We start from the raw sequence: 14,131 nt of genomic DNA, 5'->3' as shown, positions 1-14,131 counted from the left end.
AGCTAGCAAGATGGCAGCGCCAACAGCCTTGACATCGTGGAAGTATTCACATCCTGATCCACATGATGTTGAATTGGTAGAAGGAGAAGAAAAAAAAACTATAATAAAATCCTAACTGTGCCTCGGGGATCAACGCATGTCAACTGTGGAAAATGTTTACTTCAAATATCAAGAAGCACCTTCAGGCCTGGCACAGCTCCACAAGACTGGCGGAGAAAGACCTACGCCAGCCGATTGCCATTGATTTTTTTTATTTTACCTTTATTTAACTAGGCAAGTCAGTTTAAGAACAAATTCTTATTTTCAATGATGGCCTAGGAACAGTGGGTTAACTGCCTGTTCAGGGGCAGAACGACAGATTTGTACCTTGTCAGCTCGGGGATTTGAACTTGCAACCTTCCGGTTACGAGTCAACGCTCTAACCACTAGGCTACCCTGCCGTCAACCTGATACTGAGAATGACGGTGCATCTGTTCCAAAACAGCAACGGCTAAACCCGTCACCACGAGATAACTAGATGAACACATATGAGTCTTTGATGATTGTAAGTAATTCATTTGACTTCATGCCATTTATCTCAATGCATTATGTTTAGGTTTTATCACGTGGTCAGCAGTTTAACGCGCAGGTCATTTACATTTCTCATGTCGGGCTTGTTGTGACTTTATAGCCTGTATTTAGTGGCTTTAATATGTATATCTCATTTCATAAAGCTGGCTAAAATGTTGGGTTTTGATTAATAATGGACAACGATGCTTTGAAGCGCTGGGTGCCTCAAGCACTGAGATGCAGTGCCTTCGACCGCTTCACCACTCGGGAGAAAAATACACAGTTCAATTTACTAAAACAACGGAAACAACTATTAGGAAATCGGACAGAGATCTCGGCTTTGAGCTCTCCTATGATTTTCGAGTGACATCACAATGCTGCATGGGACAACTTCCGGAGCTTAGCGGAACATTCCACGAGTTCTAAGAAGGCGAGCCATACTACGGTAGTGTGTTCCCTTTACTAGGCATATCAATGACTAATACTCGCAAGGCATTTTCAGAGGGTTGTGTGTGTGTGTGTTTGGTAAGGAAAAAGTAATGTAACAACTAATGAGTTACTTTTTAAAAAAGTAATGTTCCCCACTGGGGAAGACACATCATCACACACACACACACACACACACAGTCCCTTTAGACAGACAAACATCATTATCATCGTGTCAGTATCACGTAAATCTCTGCCTGCGCTTTAGAGAGCACCCTGCTCATCCCTGTCACACGTGTGATGCAGTGTGTCACATGACACAAGCGCCACACACTGCACGTCACATGACACAAGCGCCACACACTGCACGTCACATGACACAAGCGCCACACACTGCACGTCACATGACACCCCGCCACACACTGCACGTCACATGACACAAGCGCCACACAGCCTTGCACATGACACAGGGCCACACAGCTAATGAAGGGTAGAAAGCTTATCAACATTTGTCTGGATCAGAAGGGACGATAGGGACAGATCTGTATTAAGACTGTGTTCAAAACCATTCAAATAGTAGAAGAGACAGTTTAGTTGAGTAACCAACAAAATCTCAAGGCATATTTGCACCACATATATAAAAAGAAAGGGAGATACCTAGTCAGTTGTACAACTGAATGCATTCAACTGAAATGTGTCTTCCTCATTTAACCCAACACCTCTGAATCAGAGATGTGTAGTGGGCTGCCTTAAATCGACTCGATCATTCACAATAAATCTATTTCACAAATGTACTATTTTGGCTGAACAGCATAACAAAAAACAACCATATCCTATTATTTTAACAACAATTTGACACAAAACAATATCAAGCCTTTAACAACATTTAAGATGTGAATCCCACAGGGAACGAAAATGTCTGCATTCACTAATGTGTCTTCGCTCTTTAAGAACACCTCTGAATACATAAATGTAATATAGGGAACTCAGTGGAATGCTAACACCATTCATTTACCTTTAAACTCTATTTCACAAATGTACTATTTTGGTTTACCCTTTAGGGAACTCAGTGGAACAAAAAAACCATTCCTTTATTTTAGGGAACTCAGTAGACACAAAACCATTGGTTTAACAACATTTAAGATGTGAATCCCACAGGGAACGAAACTCATGTGGTTTACCCTTTAGGGAACTCAGTAGTGCTAACACCATTGGTTTACCCTTTAGGGAACTCAGTGGAGTGTGCTAACACCATTGGTTTACCCTTTAGGGAACTCAGTGGATGTGCTAATTACCAATGTTTAATTTAGGGAACTCAGTGGATGTGCTAACACCATTGGTTTACCCTTTAGGGAACTCAGTGGATGTGCCAACACCATTGGTTTACCCTTTAGGGAACTCAGTGGATGTGCTAACACCATTGGTTTACCCTTTAGGGAACTCAGTGGATGTGCTAACACCATTGGTTTACCCTTTAGGGAACTCAGTGGATGTGCTAACACCATTGGTTTACCCTTTAGGGAACTCAGTGGATGTGCTAACACCATTGGTTTACCCTTTAGGGAACTCAGTGGATGTGCTAACACCATTGGTTTACCCTTTAGGGAACTCAGTGGATGTGCTAACACCATTGGTTTACCCTTTAGGGAACTCAGTGGATGTGCTAACACCATTGGTTTACCCTTTAGGGAACTCAGTGGATGTGCTAACACCATTGGTTTACCCTTTAGGGAACTCAGTGGATGTGCTAACACCATTGGTTTACCCTTTAGGGAACTCAGTGGATGTGCTAACACCATTGGTTTACCCTTTAGGGAACTCAGTGGATGTGCTAAAACCATTGGTTTACCCTTTAGGGTAAAAAGCAAAGGTCACAATTATGTTTGTACACCTGTTAACATGGATATACTTCTGGATTCCAGACAGGCTACTTTAGGAAACTTTCTGAATGGACATATAGGCCTATAGAGAGAATCAGCCAACTAAAACACGCACACCACCGTAAATCAAAGTTACCGTGCTGCTGCTCCAGTTTCAACTGTTCTGCCTGTGATTATTGTTATTTGCTGCTGGTCATCTATGAACATTTGAACATCTTGGCCGTGTTCTGTTATAATCTCCACCCGGCACAGCCAGAAGAGGACTGGCCACCCCACATAGCCTGGTTCCTCTCTAGGTTTCTTCCTAGGTTTAGGCTGGGTTTCTGTACAGCACTTTGAGATATCAGCTGATGTACGAAGGGCTATATGTACGAAGGGCTATATAAATACATTTGATGTCAAACTTTCCTTAAAATGTTTTTTTTTTTTAAACTAAGCCTACCTTAGGCTTTCTAGAAGAAGTGAATGAACTGATAAGGAAGTATAAAAGGGGTAGCTATAGTAGGAAGATGGAATTGACAATCATTACATTAGAAACAAATACACGCAACATTGTCCAAAGCCTATTTATCAGCGACACTGATTATCGAAGGGGGAGCGTTTTAGGAACGTTTTTCAAATACGGTGAGGAACTATTATAATTTGAATGGATGTATAAAAACCAAAACGGACTTCATTGACTTCCTGTGTTGAGGTGGAATAAAAACGACTGAGAAGCAGGCTAGTTACTTCTGTGTGTGCTCCCGTCAACATTAACAGGACAGAGAAACCAGACACATGCTCATTGATCACATGGCATGCGTAAATGATGGTATGAAATAAACCAGCATCACTCCACACCCCCACTCAGCTAGCGGTTAGCCGCACCAGCATCACTCCACACCCCCACTCAGCTAGCGGTTAGCCGCACCAGCACCAGCATCACTCCACACCCCCACTCAGCTAGCGGTTAGCCGCACGAGCATCACTCCACACACCCCCACTCAGCTAGCGGTTAGCCGCACCAGCATCACTCCACACCCCCACTCAGCTAGCGGTTAGCCGCACCAGCATCACTCCACACCCCCACTCAGCTAGCGGTTAGCCGCACCAGCATCACTCCACACCCCCACTCAGCTAGCGGTTAGCCGCACCAGCATCACTCCACACCCCCACTCAGCTAGCGGTTAGCCGCACCAGCATCACTCCTCCCCACGCAGCTGGCGGTTAGCCGCACCAGCATCACTCTCCCCCCCCAGCTAGCGGTTAGCCGCACCAGCATCACCCCCACACCCCCACTCAGCTAGCGGTTAGCCGCTCCAGCATCACTCCACACCCCCACTCAGCTAGCGGTTAGCCGCTCCAGCATCACTCCACACCCCCACTCAGCTAGCGGTTAGCCGCTCCAGCATCACTCCACACCCCTACTCAGCTAGCGGTTAGCCGCTCCAGCATCAAAGCACAGTTGGAAAGTGGAGATGTAGAAAGTTCAATACACAGACTAAGTTAGTAAAACAAATGCTTACAATCACACTCCCGCTATTAGGTCAAGTTGATCTACATTTAAATAAAGTTAATAAAATCCTAAAAGGAATGTAGGCCTATTTAAACAGTTTTGATGGTTATTAGTAAGCATTTCCCTGTGAGGTCTACTACACCTGTTGTATTCAGCATTTCACTGTGAGGTCTACTACACCTGTTGTATTCAGCATTTCACTGTGAGGTCTACTACACCTGTTGTATTCAGCATTTCACAGTAAGGTCTACCTACACCTGTTGTATTCAACATTTCACTGTAAGGTCTACTACACCTGTGTATTCAGCATTTCCCTGTAAGGTCTACCTACAGCTGTTGTATTCAGCATTTCCCTGTAAGGTCTACTACACCTGTTGTATTCAGCATTTCCCTGTAAGGTCTACTACACCTGTTGTATTCAGCATTTCCCTGTAAGGTCTACTACACCTGTTGTATTCAGCATTTCACTGGGTATAAGAGTAGCAGCCCTGGGTATAAGAGTAACAGCCCACAGCCCTGGGTATAAGAGTAACAGCCCACAGCCCTGGGTATAAGAGTAACAGCCATGGGTATAAGAGTAACAGCCCTGGGTATAAGCATCGGGCCCACAGCCCTGGGTATAAGAGTAACAGCCCTGGGTATAAGAGTAACAGCCAACAGCCCTGGGTATAAGAGTAACAGCCCACAGCCCTGGGTATCCAGTAACAGCCCACAGCCCTGGGTATAAGAGTAACAGCCCACAGCCCTGGGTATAAGAGTAACAGCCCTGGGTATAAGAGTAACAGCCAACAGCCCTGGGTATAAGAGTAACAGCCCTGGGTATAAGAGTAACAGCCCTGGGTATAAGAGTAACAGCCCACAGCCCTGGGTATAAGAGTAACAGCCCTGGGTATAAGAGTAACAGCCCTGGGTATAAGAGTAACAGCCCTGGGTATAAAGTAACAGCCCTGGGTATAAGAGTAACAGCCCACAGCCCTGGGTACAATAACAGCCCACAGCCCCGGGTATAAGAGTAACAGCCCATCAGCCCCGGGTTTAAATAAAGTTACAGCCCCGGGTATAAGAGTAACAGCCCACAGCCCCGGGTATTTAAACAGTTTTGATGGTATAAGAGTAACAGCACAGCCCTGGGTGTAAGAGTAACAGCCCCTGGGTATAAGAGTAACAGCCCACAGCCCCGGGTATAAGAGTAACAGCCCCGGGTATAAGAGTAACAGCCCACAGCCCCGGGTATAAGAGTCAGCCCACAGCCCCGGGTATAAGAGTAACAGCCCACAGCCCCGGGTATAAGGTCTAACAGCCCACAGCCCCGGGTATAAGAGTAACAGCCCACAGCCCCGGGTATAAGTATAACAGCCCACAGCCCTGGGTTTCACCGGGTATAAGAGTCTAGCCTACAGCCCTGGTATAAGAGTTTCACTATAAGAGTAACAGTCCACAGCCCCGGGTATAAGTATAACAGCCCACAGCCCCGGGTATAAGAGTCAGCCCACAGCCCCGGGTATAAGAGTAACAGCCCACAGCCCCGGGTATAAGAGTAACAGCCCACAGCCCCGTAAAATATCTCCTCGACCGCCATAACTCAACAACGCACCAGCGTCAAACAGAAGGTATACTTTACATTGCGTCCTCTGTCACTCCTCTGGTCCTCCATGGCGATGTAATAAAAAGGTGTTGTTGTTGATTATTCCCTTAGACTCACAGTAACTCTGCCCACAGTGCACCGCTGACCCTATTCCACCCCTCCCCTCTCTCCCAGGCTCAGATTAATATATTCAATCATGAAAATTCCCCTGGATTATATATATATATCTCTGGATGGATGGACGGCTGGCCGGCTTCCGCAATGCATCCTGCTGTTACCACGAGTACCTGTCAAAAAAAACCACGCTACCAAGCTCTTACCAATTCTCTTGACTCTCTAAAAATAGGTCTTTCCAAAGACAATTACAGGGTAAAGGTAAGCTTCTTATTTCTTAGAGCTTAAGAGGCTAAGCTTAAGGGTAAAACTTTTGCTCTGTTGGAGCACAGGAATACCAAAGTAATCAACAAAAAGGACCATAGAGGACGCAGGGCACTTCTGTTGCATTATTTAACACGGAGTATGATACAGAAAACTGCAGATACCAGTTGGCTTAAGAAAAGCGTGAGTTTCCATTCAAAGCTAGCTCTCTCTCTCTTCCCCATCTGTCAGTGTCCTCGTGTAACTGACTGGTTCTAGGGACCTGGGTGACAGACGTGACTGATGTTCCAGGCCCTTCCAACCCTCTGAGTCTGGTGCCGAGGCATTAACTAACACGATTCCCCAGATTAAACCAGGGATAACCTATTCAGTCGCTACCCTATTCTGATAACTCAATCAATCAGTCCCTCAACATTACTATTCAATACAATCAATCAGTCCCTCAACGTTACTATTCAATACAATCAATCAGTCCCTCAACGTTACTATTCAATACAATCAATCAGTCCCTCAACGTTACTATTCAATACAATCAATCAGTCCCTCAACATTACTATTCAACACAATCAATCAGTCCCCAACGTTACTATTCAACACAATCAATCAGTCCCTCCGTTACATTCAACACAATCAATCAGTCCCTCAACGTTACTATTCAATACAATCAATCAGTCCCTCAACGTTACTATTCAATACAATCAATCAGTCCCTCAACGTTACTATTCAATACAATCAATCAGTCCCTCAACGTTACTATTCAATACAATCAATCAGTCCCTCAACGTTACTATTCAATACAATCAATCAGTCCCTCAACGTTACTATTCAATACAATCAATCAGTCCCTCAACGTTACTATTCAATACAATCAATGGTCCTCAACATTACTATTCAATACATCAGTCCCTCAAGGTGTTACTATTCAATTCAATCAGTCCCTCAACTCACTATTCAATACATCAGTCCCTCAACGTTACTATTCAATACAATCAATCAGTCCCTCAACCCCTATTCAATCCCAGGCAATCAGTTAATATATTCAATACAATCAATCAGTCCCTCAACGTTACTATTCAATACAATCAATCAGTCCCTCAACGTTACTATTCAATACAATCAATCAGTCCCTCAATGTTACTATTCAATACAATCAATCAGTCCCTCAACGTTACTATTCAATACAATCAATCAGTCCCTCAACATTACTATTCAATACATCAGTCCCTCAACGTTACTATTCAATACAATCAATCAGTCCCTCAACATTACTATTCAACACAATCAATCAGTCCCTCAACATTACTATTCAACACAATCAATCAGTCCCTCAACGAGCTATTCAAACAATCAGTCCCTCAACATTACTATTCAATACAATCAATCAGTCCCTCAACATTACTATTCAACACAATCAATCAGTCCCTCAACATTACTATTCAAACAATCAATCAGTCCCTCAACATTACTATTCAATACAATCAATCAGTCCCTCAATGTTACTATTTACAATCAATCAGTCCCTCAACGTTACTATTCAATACAATCAATCAGTCCTCAACATTGGCTATTCAAGACAATCAATCAGTTTCAACCTATTCAACACAATCAATCAGTCCCTCAACATTACTATTCAACACAATCAATCAGTCCCTCAACCTATTCAACACAATCAATCAGTCCCTGGTTCTATTCAACACAATCAGTCCCTCAACATTACTATTCAATACAATCAATCAGTCCCTCAACATTACTATTCAACACAATCAATCAGTCCTCAACATTACTATTCAACACAATCAATCAGTCCCTCAACATTACTATTCAATACAATCAATCAGTCCCTCAATGTTACTATTCAATACATCAGTCCCTCAACGTTACTATTCAATACAATCAATCAGTCCCTCAACATTACTATTCAATACATCAGTCCCTCAACGTTACTATTCAATACAATCAATCAGTCCCTCAACGTTACTATTCAACAAACGTCCGTAACGACCGCTTCACAACAACACTGCCCAGGTTTCTTTTATGCTTGAACCATCCTAAAAATAGCAAACCCTGTGGCCAAAATAAAAAAAAGTCTAACTCACAATAGCCTGATCTCCTAAGACTAGGGAGCTGTCAGCATTATCTCTAGGCTAATTGGCGTTCAGTGTGTCTGAGAAAAAAAACTCAGCAAAGGATGTGGGCGCAGGACACTCAGCATTACTGTATCTGTAGTGCAGTGTTTCCCCAGTTGTTCTAGACGGGGCAGTTCCCCCCGCCCAACCTGACAAATACAGCAGAGGGAGATGCAACAGAGCATGCCTCAGAGGATTTCTGTGCATTTCAAAGTTACAATTTTTTTTTTAAATAAATGAAATAATTTTTTTTAAACTGTTTTTTTATTCATATTATCTTTTACCAGATCTAATGTGTTATATTCTCCTACATTAATTTCACATTTCCACAAACTTCAAAGTGTTTCCTTACAAATTATATCAAGAATATGAATATCCTTGCATCAGGTCCTGAGCTACAGGCAGTTAGATCCTTAAGAGGCATTAAGGACCCCCTCATCTGGTACACAATGTTGTTCTACACCTGATTCAACTAATCAATGGCTTGATGACATGTTGACATGTTAAACAGCAGGTGTGCAAGTGGTGGAATGGAACAAAAATGTGAAGCCGACTGAAATCCCCAGAGGAAGTGATTGAGAAACACTGCAGTAGAGAAGAGAGAGCACAGTTTCTGTCCTTGACTACAGGCACTGTGGTGTCACGTAAATTCACAGAAAGTGCATTGACATCACGCACGCATGCACGCTCCTTACAAATCTCTAGGTTTTACCTTACTGTAAAGAAAGTGTTTTTATCAGGGGAGGCCTGTGATTGGATAATGGATGAGCTAAGATTGTCCTGTCTGCGTGTCAGAGGTGGATTATTGAAGTGGCTGATCTTGAGAGATGAGCTGGGGCAGCCACGGTTCGAATTACACACCTGTTTGTCCCTTCAGACTGTTGGTCCCTGGTCCCTGACACGATCTGTTAGTTCCATGGACCAACAGGCTGAAAGGACCAACAGGCTGAAAGGACCAACAGATATTGCCATGGAACAACAGGGACAATCTGTTTGTCCCTTCAGCCTGTTGGTCCCTGCCACTATCCGCTTGTCCCTTCAGCCCCGGTGGTTGGGTTCTCATGACTCCAGTTTTAGCTTAACGAGCTGACTGTGGCGACGGATTGCAGCTGTCCCGTTGGTCAACGACAGACAGACACACAGGAAGTTATTAAAAGGCTCCGTCTGTAGGCAGATCAACTGACCTCCCACGGAGCGATAAACGACTGGCCTCCCACTGAGTGATAAACGACTGATAACAAAATGAAGTGGTCAACAACTCTGAACTCATACAAGTTAAAGAAAAGGGGTATTATAGCCATTCAGCCACACACACAGCTCTCAAGGACATTGAGGAGTCAAGTCCCAAACTCAGTAAATTGACTATAAAAAGAGAATCACTCACTCACTCACTCACTATCCTGGCGTTGCGGGCGCCGTTACCAACTGAGCTACCCAGGTTGTCAGACAACCTCTCGTCGTTCTAGGTGAGATCGCTCTCATAGGCTCCTGACTCCAGCCATCCGGTGGTCCTTACAACAGATGACCAATCTAGAAAGACTGACGATGCAAAGGTTTTCTGGATCTTAACTCAGACCCCAGGACCAAGGTTGGGGGTGAGGTTAGGGTTAGATGACATGTTACCATAGTTTAATCCTTTCTAACATGGCCAGATGGGACATCGACAACAACACCGTGTGTCCTCTGAGAGGAGGCCGTTTATCTTTCTGGGGAAGGTCACGAATCAGGATGGAGGACGGAGTCAGAGCGGGGGAAGGGTAACATCTCAGTCACAACCTTGGAGTTCCGGTAGAGAGAGTGAGTTCTCCTCCAGGGCAGAACAGAACAGAGGTGGTCCAGATGTTGTCCAGTTCCCCTCGGATCACAAAGATGACTGGGTCACGCACCTCTCACATGCCAAGGCACCAGACTGACTGGAGATGATTTTAATAGCACACTTTCCCTACTGAGGCTAATTAGGAGTCTTTTTTTGTCTTACTTGTCTCAAGAGATATAGTCTAGGACACGTTTGTGTTCAAAGACATAACAATTACAACTGACCAGGTGAGCGTCGACTGTACAACACAATTAACCAATAGCATTCAGTAGTTTAAAATGTTTGTAAAACTAGGAGTTAAGTCAAACTACTGTATAGAGTTCTGTATATCATTCTGTATAGTGCATGTAGATGTATGAATCAACTGTAGGGCATTGGGAGTGGCCCAGTGGTCTAAGACACTACATCGCAACACTAGCTGTGCCACGAGATATTCTGGTTCGAGTCCCGGCTCTGTCCCAGCCGGCCGCGACCGGGAGACCCATTGGGCGGAGCACAATTGTCCCAGCGTCGTCCGGGTTAGGGGAGGGTTTGTCCAGGCAGGGATGTCCTTGTCCCATCGCGCTCTAGCGACTCCTGTGGTGGGCCGGGCACAGTGCACGCTGACACGGTCACCAGGTGTATGACGTTTCCTCCAACACATTGGTGTGGCTGGCTTCCGGGTTAAGTAGGCGTTGTGTCAAGAAGCAGTGCGGCTTGGTTGGGTTGTGTTTCAGAGGAATCACGGCTCTGGACCTTCACCTCCCGAGTCTGTACGGGAGTCGCAGCGATGAGACAAGATTAACTACCAATTGAATACCACAAAATTGGGGAGAAAAGGGGGTAAAAAAAAATGTAAAATATATATTTATAAATAAAATATGAATATACTGTATATAATGACTGTGTGAACATTGGGATATAAACAAACAGAACCATACATACAGCTGGTTTAGTACATCTACATTAATGTAAAACAAGCTAGTCCTGGCCACTCCATCTAATTTACTGCTGTGCGCTGGCTGTGGGCTAAACACTACATCAGTTTGTTATTCAGTGTGGGGAGGGGACCCATGTTGACTGGCCTGCAAAGCGTAATGGAGAGGAGCGAGAGCAGTGTGATTTAACAGCCATCCAGGACACCTTTCATATAGTGTTCCCTGAGTACTGGTGCCTGCGTCTGTCCACCGCCTGTACCGTACTGTACAGCCTGACAGATTAACTCAACTCAGTCCTCCTACTCAGCTCTCTCTCTCGGTCTGTGTCTCCCATTCAACAGAAGCATGGATGGAGTAACGAGCCAGGGGATTGCCTCAGGAGCAACACATTGAAGTGGGAATGAAAACATGGGCCTTCTGTTACTGTACTTACGTCACACCTCAATCACCCATCTTGGGTTTTTTTTTTTTTTTTTCAGAAAGATTATCTCTGTAATGACAAATGTGATGCATTGTCTTTAGTACACCCAATTATACCAAATATATAAACATTCAATTTTTTATATCACTTTGTACAAAAGCATTTCAACAAAAAGTGCCTTGGCCTTATTTATAAACCCTGGGTGTCATTTATAGCCCTCATGTATGGGTCTTAATACCAGAAGAGCAAGACAAGATGGAAGTAGAATGGATCAACTCCCCAGACAGGAAGAAACACAGTAGAATAGATCAACTCCCCAGACAGGAAGAAACACAGTAGAATAGGTCAACTCCCCAGACAGGAAGAAACACAGTAGAATAGATCAACTCCCCAGACAGGAAGAAACACAGTAGAATAGATCAACTCCCCAGACAGGAAGAAACACAGTAGAATAGATCAACTCCCCAGACAGGAAGAAACAGTAGAATAGATCAACTCCCCAGACAGGAAGAAACACAGTAGAATAGATCAACTCCCCAGACAGGAAGAAACACCCCAGACAGGAAGAAACACAGTAGAATAGATCAACTCCCCAGACAGGAAGAAACACAGTAGAATAGATCAACTCCCCAGACAGGAAGAAACACAGTAGAATAGATCAACTCCCCAGACAGGAAGAAACACAGTAGAATAGATCAACTCCCCAGACAGGAAGAAACACAGTAGAATAGATCAACTCCCCAGACAGGAAGAAACACAGTAGAATAGATCAACTCCCCAGACAGGAAGAAACACAGTAGAATAGATCAACTCCCCAGACAGGAAGAAACACAGTAGAATAGATCAACTCCCCAGACAGGAAGAAACACAGTAGAATAGATCAACTCCCCAGACAGGAAGAAACACAGTAGAATAGATCAACTCCCCAGACAGGAAGAAACACAGTAGAATAGATCAACTCCCCAGACAGGAAGAAACACAGTAGAATAGATCAACTCCCCAGACAGGAAGAAACACAGTAGAATAGATCAACTCCCAGACAGGACAGGAAAACACAGTAGAATAGATCAACTCCCCAGACAGGAAGAAACACAGTAGAATAGATCAACTCCCCAGACAGGAAGAAACACAGTAGAATGGATCAACTCCCCAGACAGGAAGAAACACAGTAGAATAGATCAACTCCCCAGACAGGAAGAAACACAGTAGAATAGATCAACTCCCCAGACAGGAAGAAACACAGTAGAATAGATCAACTCCCCAGACAGGAAGAAACACAGTAGAATAGATCAACTCCCCAGACAGGAAGAAACACAGTAGAATAGATCAACTCCCCAGACAGGAAGAAACACAGTAGAATAGATCAACTCCCCAGACAGGAAGAAACACAGTAGAATAGATCAACTCCCCAGACAGGAAGAAACACAGTAGAATAGATCAACTCCCCAGACAGGAAGAAACACAGTAGAATAGATCAACTCCCCAGACAGGAAGAAACACAGTAGAATAGATCAACTCCCCAGACAGGAAGAAACACAGTAGAATAGATCAACTCCCCAGACAGGAAGAAACACAGTAGAATAGATCAACTCCCCAGACAGGAAGAAACACAGTAGAATAGATCAACTCCCCAGACAGGAAGAAACACAGTAGAATAGATCAACTCCCCAGACAGGAAGAAACACAGTAGAATAGATCAACTCCCCAGACAGGAAGAAACACAGTAGAATAGGTCAACTCCCCAGACAGGAAGAAACACAGTAGAATAGATCAACTCCCCAGACAGGAAGAAACACAGTAGAATAGGTCAACTCCCCAGACAGGAAGAAACACAGTAGAATAGATCAACTCCCCAGACAGGAAGAAACACAGTAGAATAGATCAACTCCCCAGACAGGAAGAAACACAGTAGAATAGATCAACTCCCCAGACAGGAAGAAACACAGTAGAATAGATCAACTCCCCAGACAGGAAGAAACACAGTAGAATAGATCAACTCCCCAGACAGGAAGAAACACAGTAGAATAGATCAACTCCCCAGACAGGAAGAAACACAGTAGAATGGATCAACTCCCCAGACAGGAAGAAACACAGTGGAACCAGACTCCAAAACAGTAGGCGGAAGCCTTCATCTTCACAAGTCAAAACCCCTATGAGTTCTAGCTGTTAGAGGGTGTCTGACCGTTAGTTGCGGCCCATCCATTAGGGCATCAGGGAAGCCACCAAACTTATGATTGGTCAAAAAAAATTAAAAAGTATTATTTTAAAAATATATACACCAGTTAAAAAGTTTTGGGTCACTTAAAAATGTCCTTGTTTTTGAAAGAAAAAAAGATAACAGCTTTTTGTCCATTAAAATAACATCAAATTGATCAGAAATACAGTGTAGACATTGTTAATGTTGTAAATGACTATTGTAGCTGGAAACGGCTGATTTTTTATGGAATATCTACATAGGCGTACAGAGGCCCATTATCAGCAACCATCACTCCTGTGTTCCAATGGCGCGTTGTGTTAGCTAATCCAAGTTTATCATTT

At 43.9% G+C, this 14,131-nt stretch overlaps 1 protein-coding gene across 14 annotated transcripts in view; it reads right to left on the bottom strand.

Annotated features, from left to right (window-relative positions):
* Window positions 1-14,131, bottom strand: part of LOC112251651 (disks large homolog 1-like) — a 323,372-nt gene that overhangs the window by 269,571 nt on the left and 39,670 nt on the right. The window contains exon 1 of one of the 14 annotated variants that reach the window (XM_042322516.1): window positions 5,972-6,019. The exons of the other annotated variants lie outside the window; for them this stretch is intronic. Coding sequence (XP_042178450.1) covers window positions 5,972-6,004 — 33 coding nt within the window. The 5' untranslated portion in view covers window positions 6,005-6,019. Of the gene's footprint in view, window positions 1-5,971; window positions 6,020-14,131 lie in introns of those variants that run through there. 14 annotated transcript variants of the gene reach the window in all.

This window comes from Oncorhynchus tshawytscha, linkage group LG05 (assembly GCF_018296145.1).
Source record: "Oncorhynchus tshawytscha isolate Ot180627B linkage group LG05, Otsh_v2.0, whole genome shotgun sequence".
NCBI classification, from domain to species: Eukaryota; Metazoa; Chordata; class Actinopteri; order Salmoniformes; family Salmonidae; genus Oncorhynchus; species Oncorhynchus tshawytscha.
The sequence above is the reverse complement of the archived record's forward strand: the minus strand, read 5'-3'. Positions and strand labels throughout refer to the sequence as shown.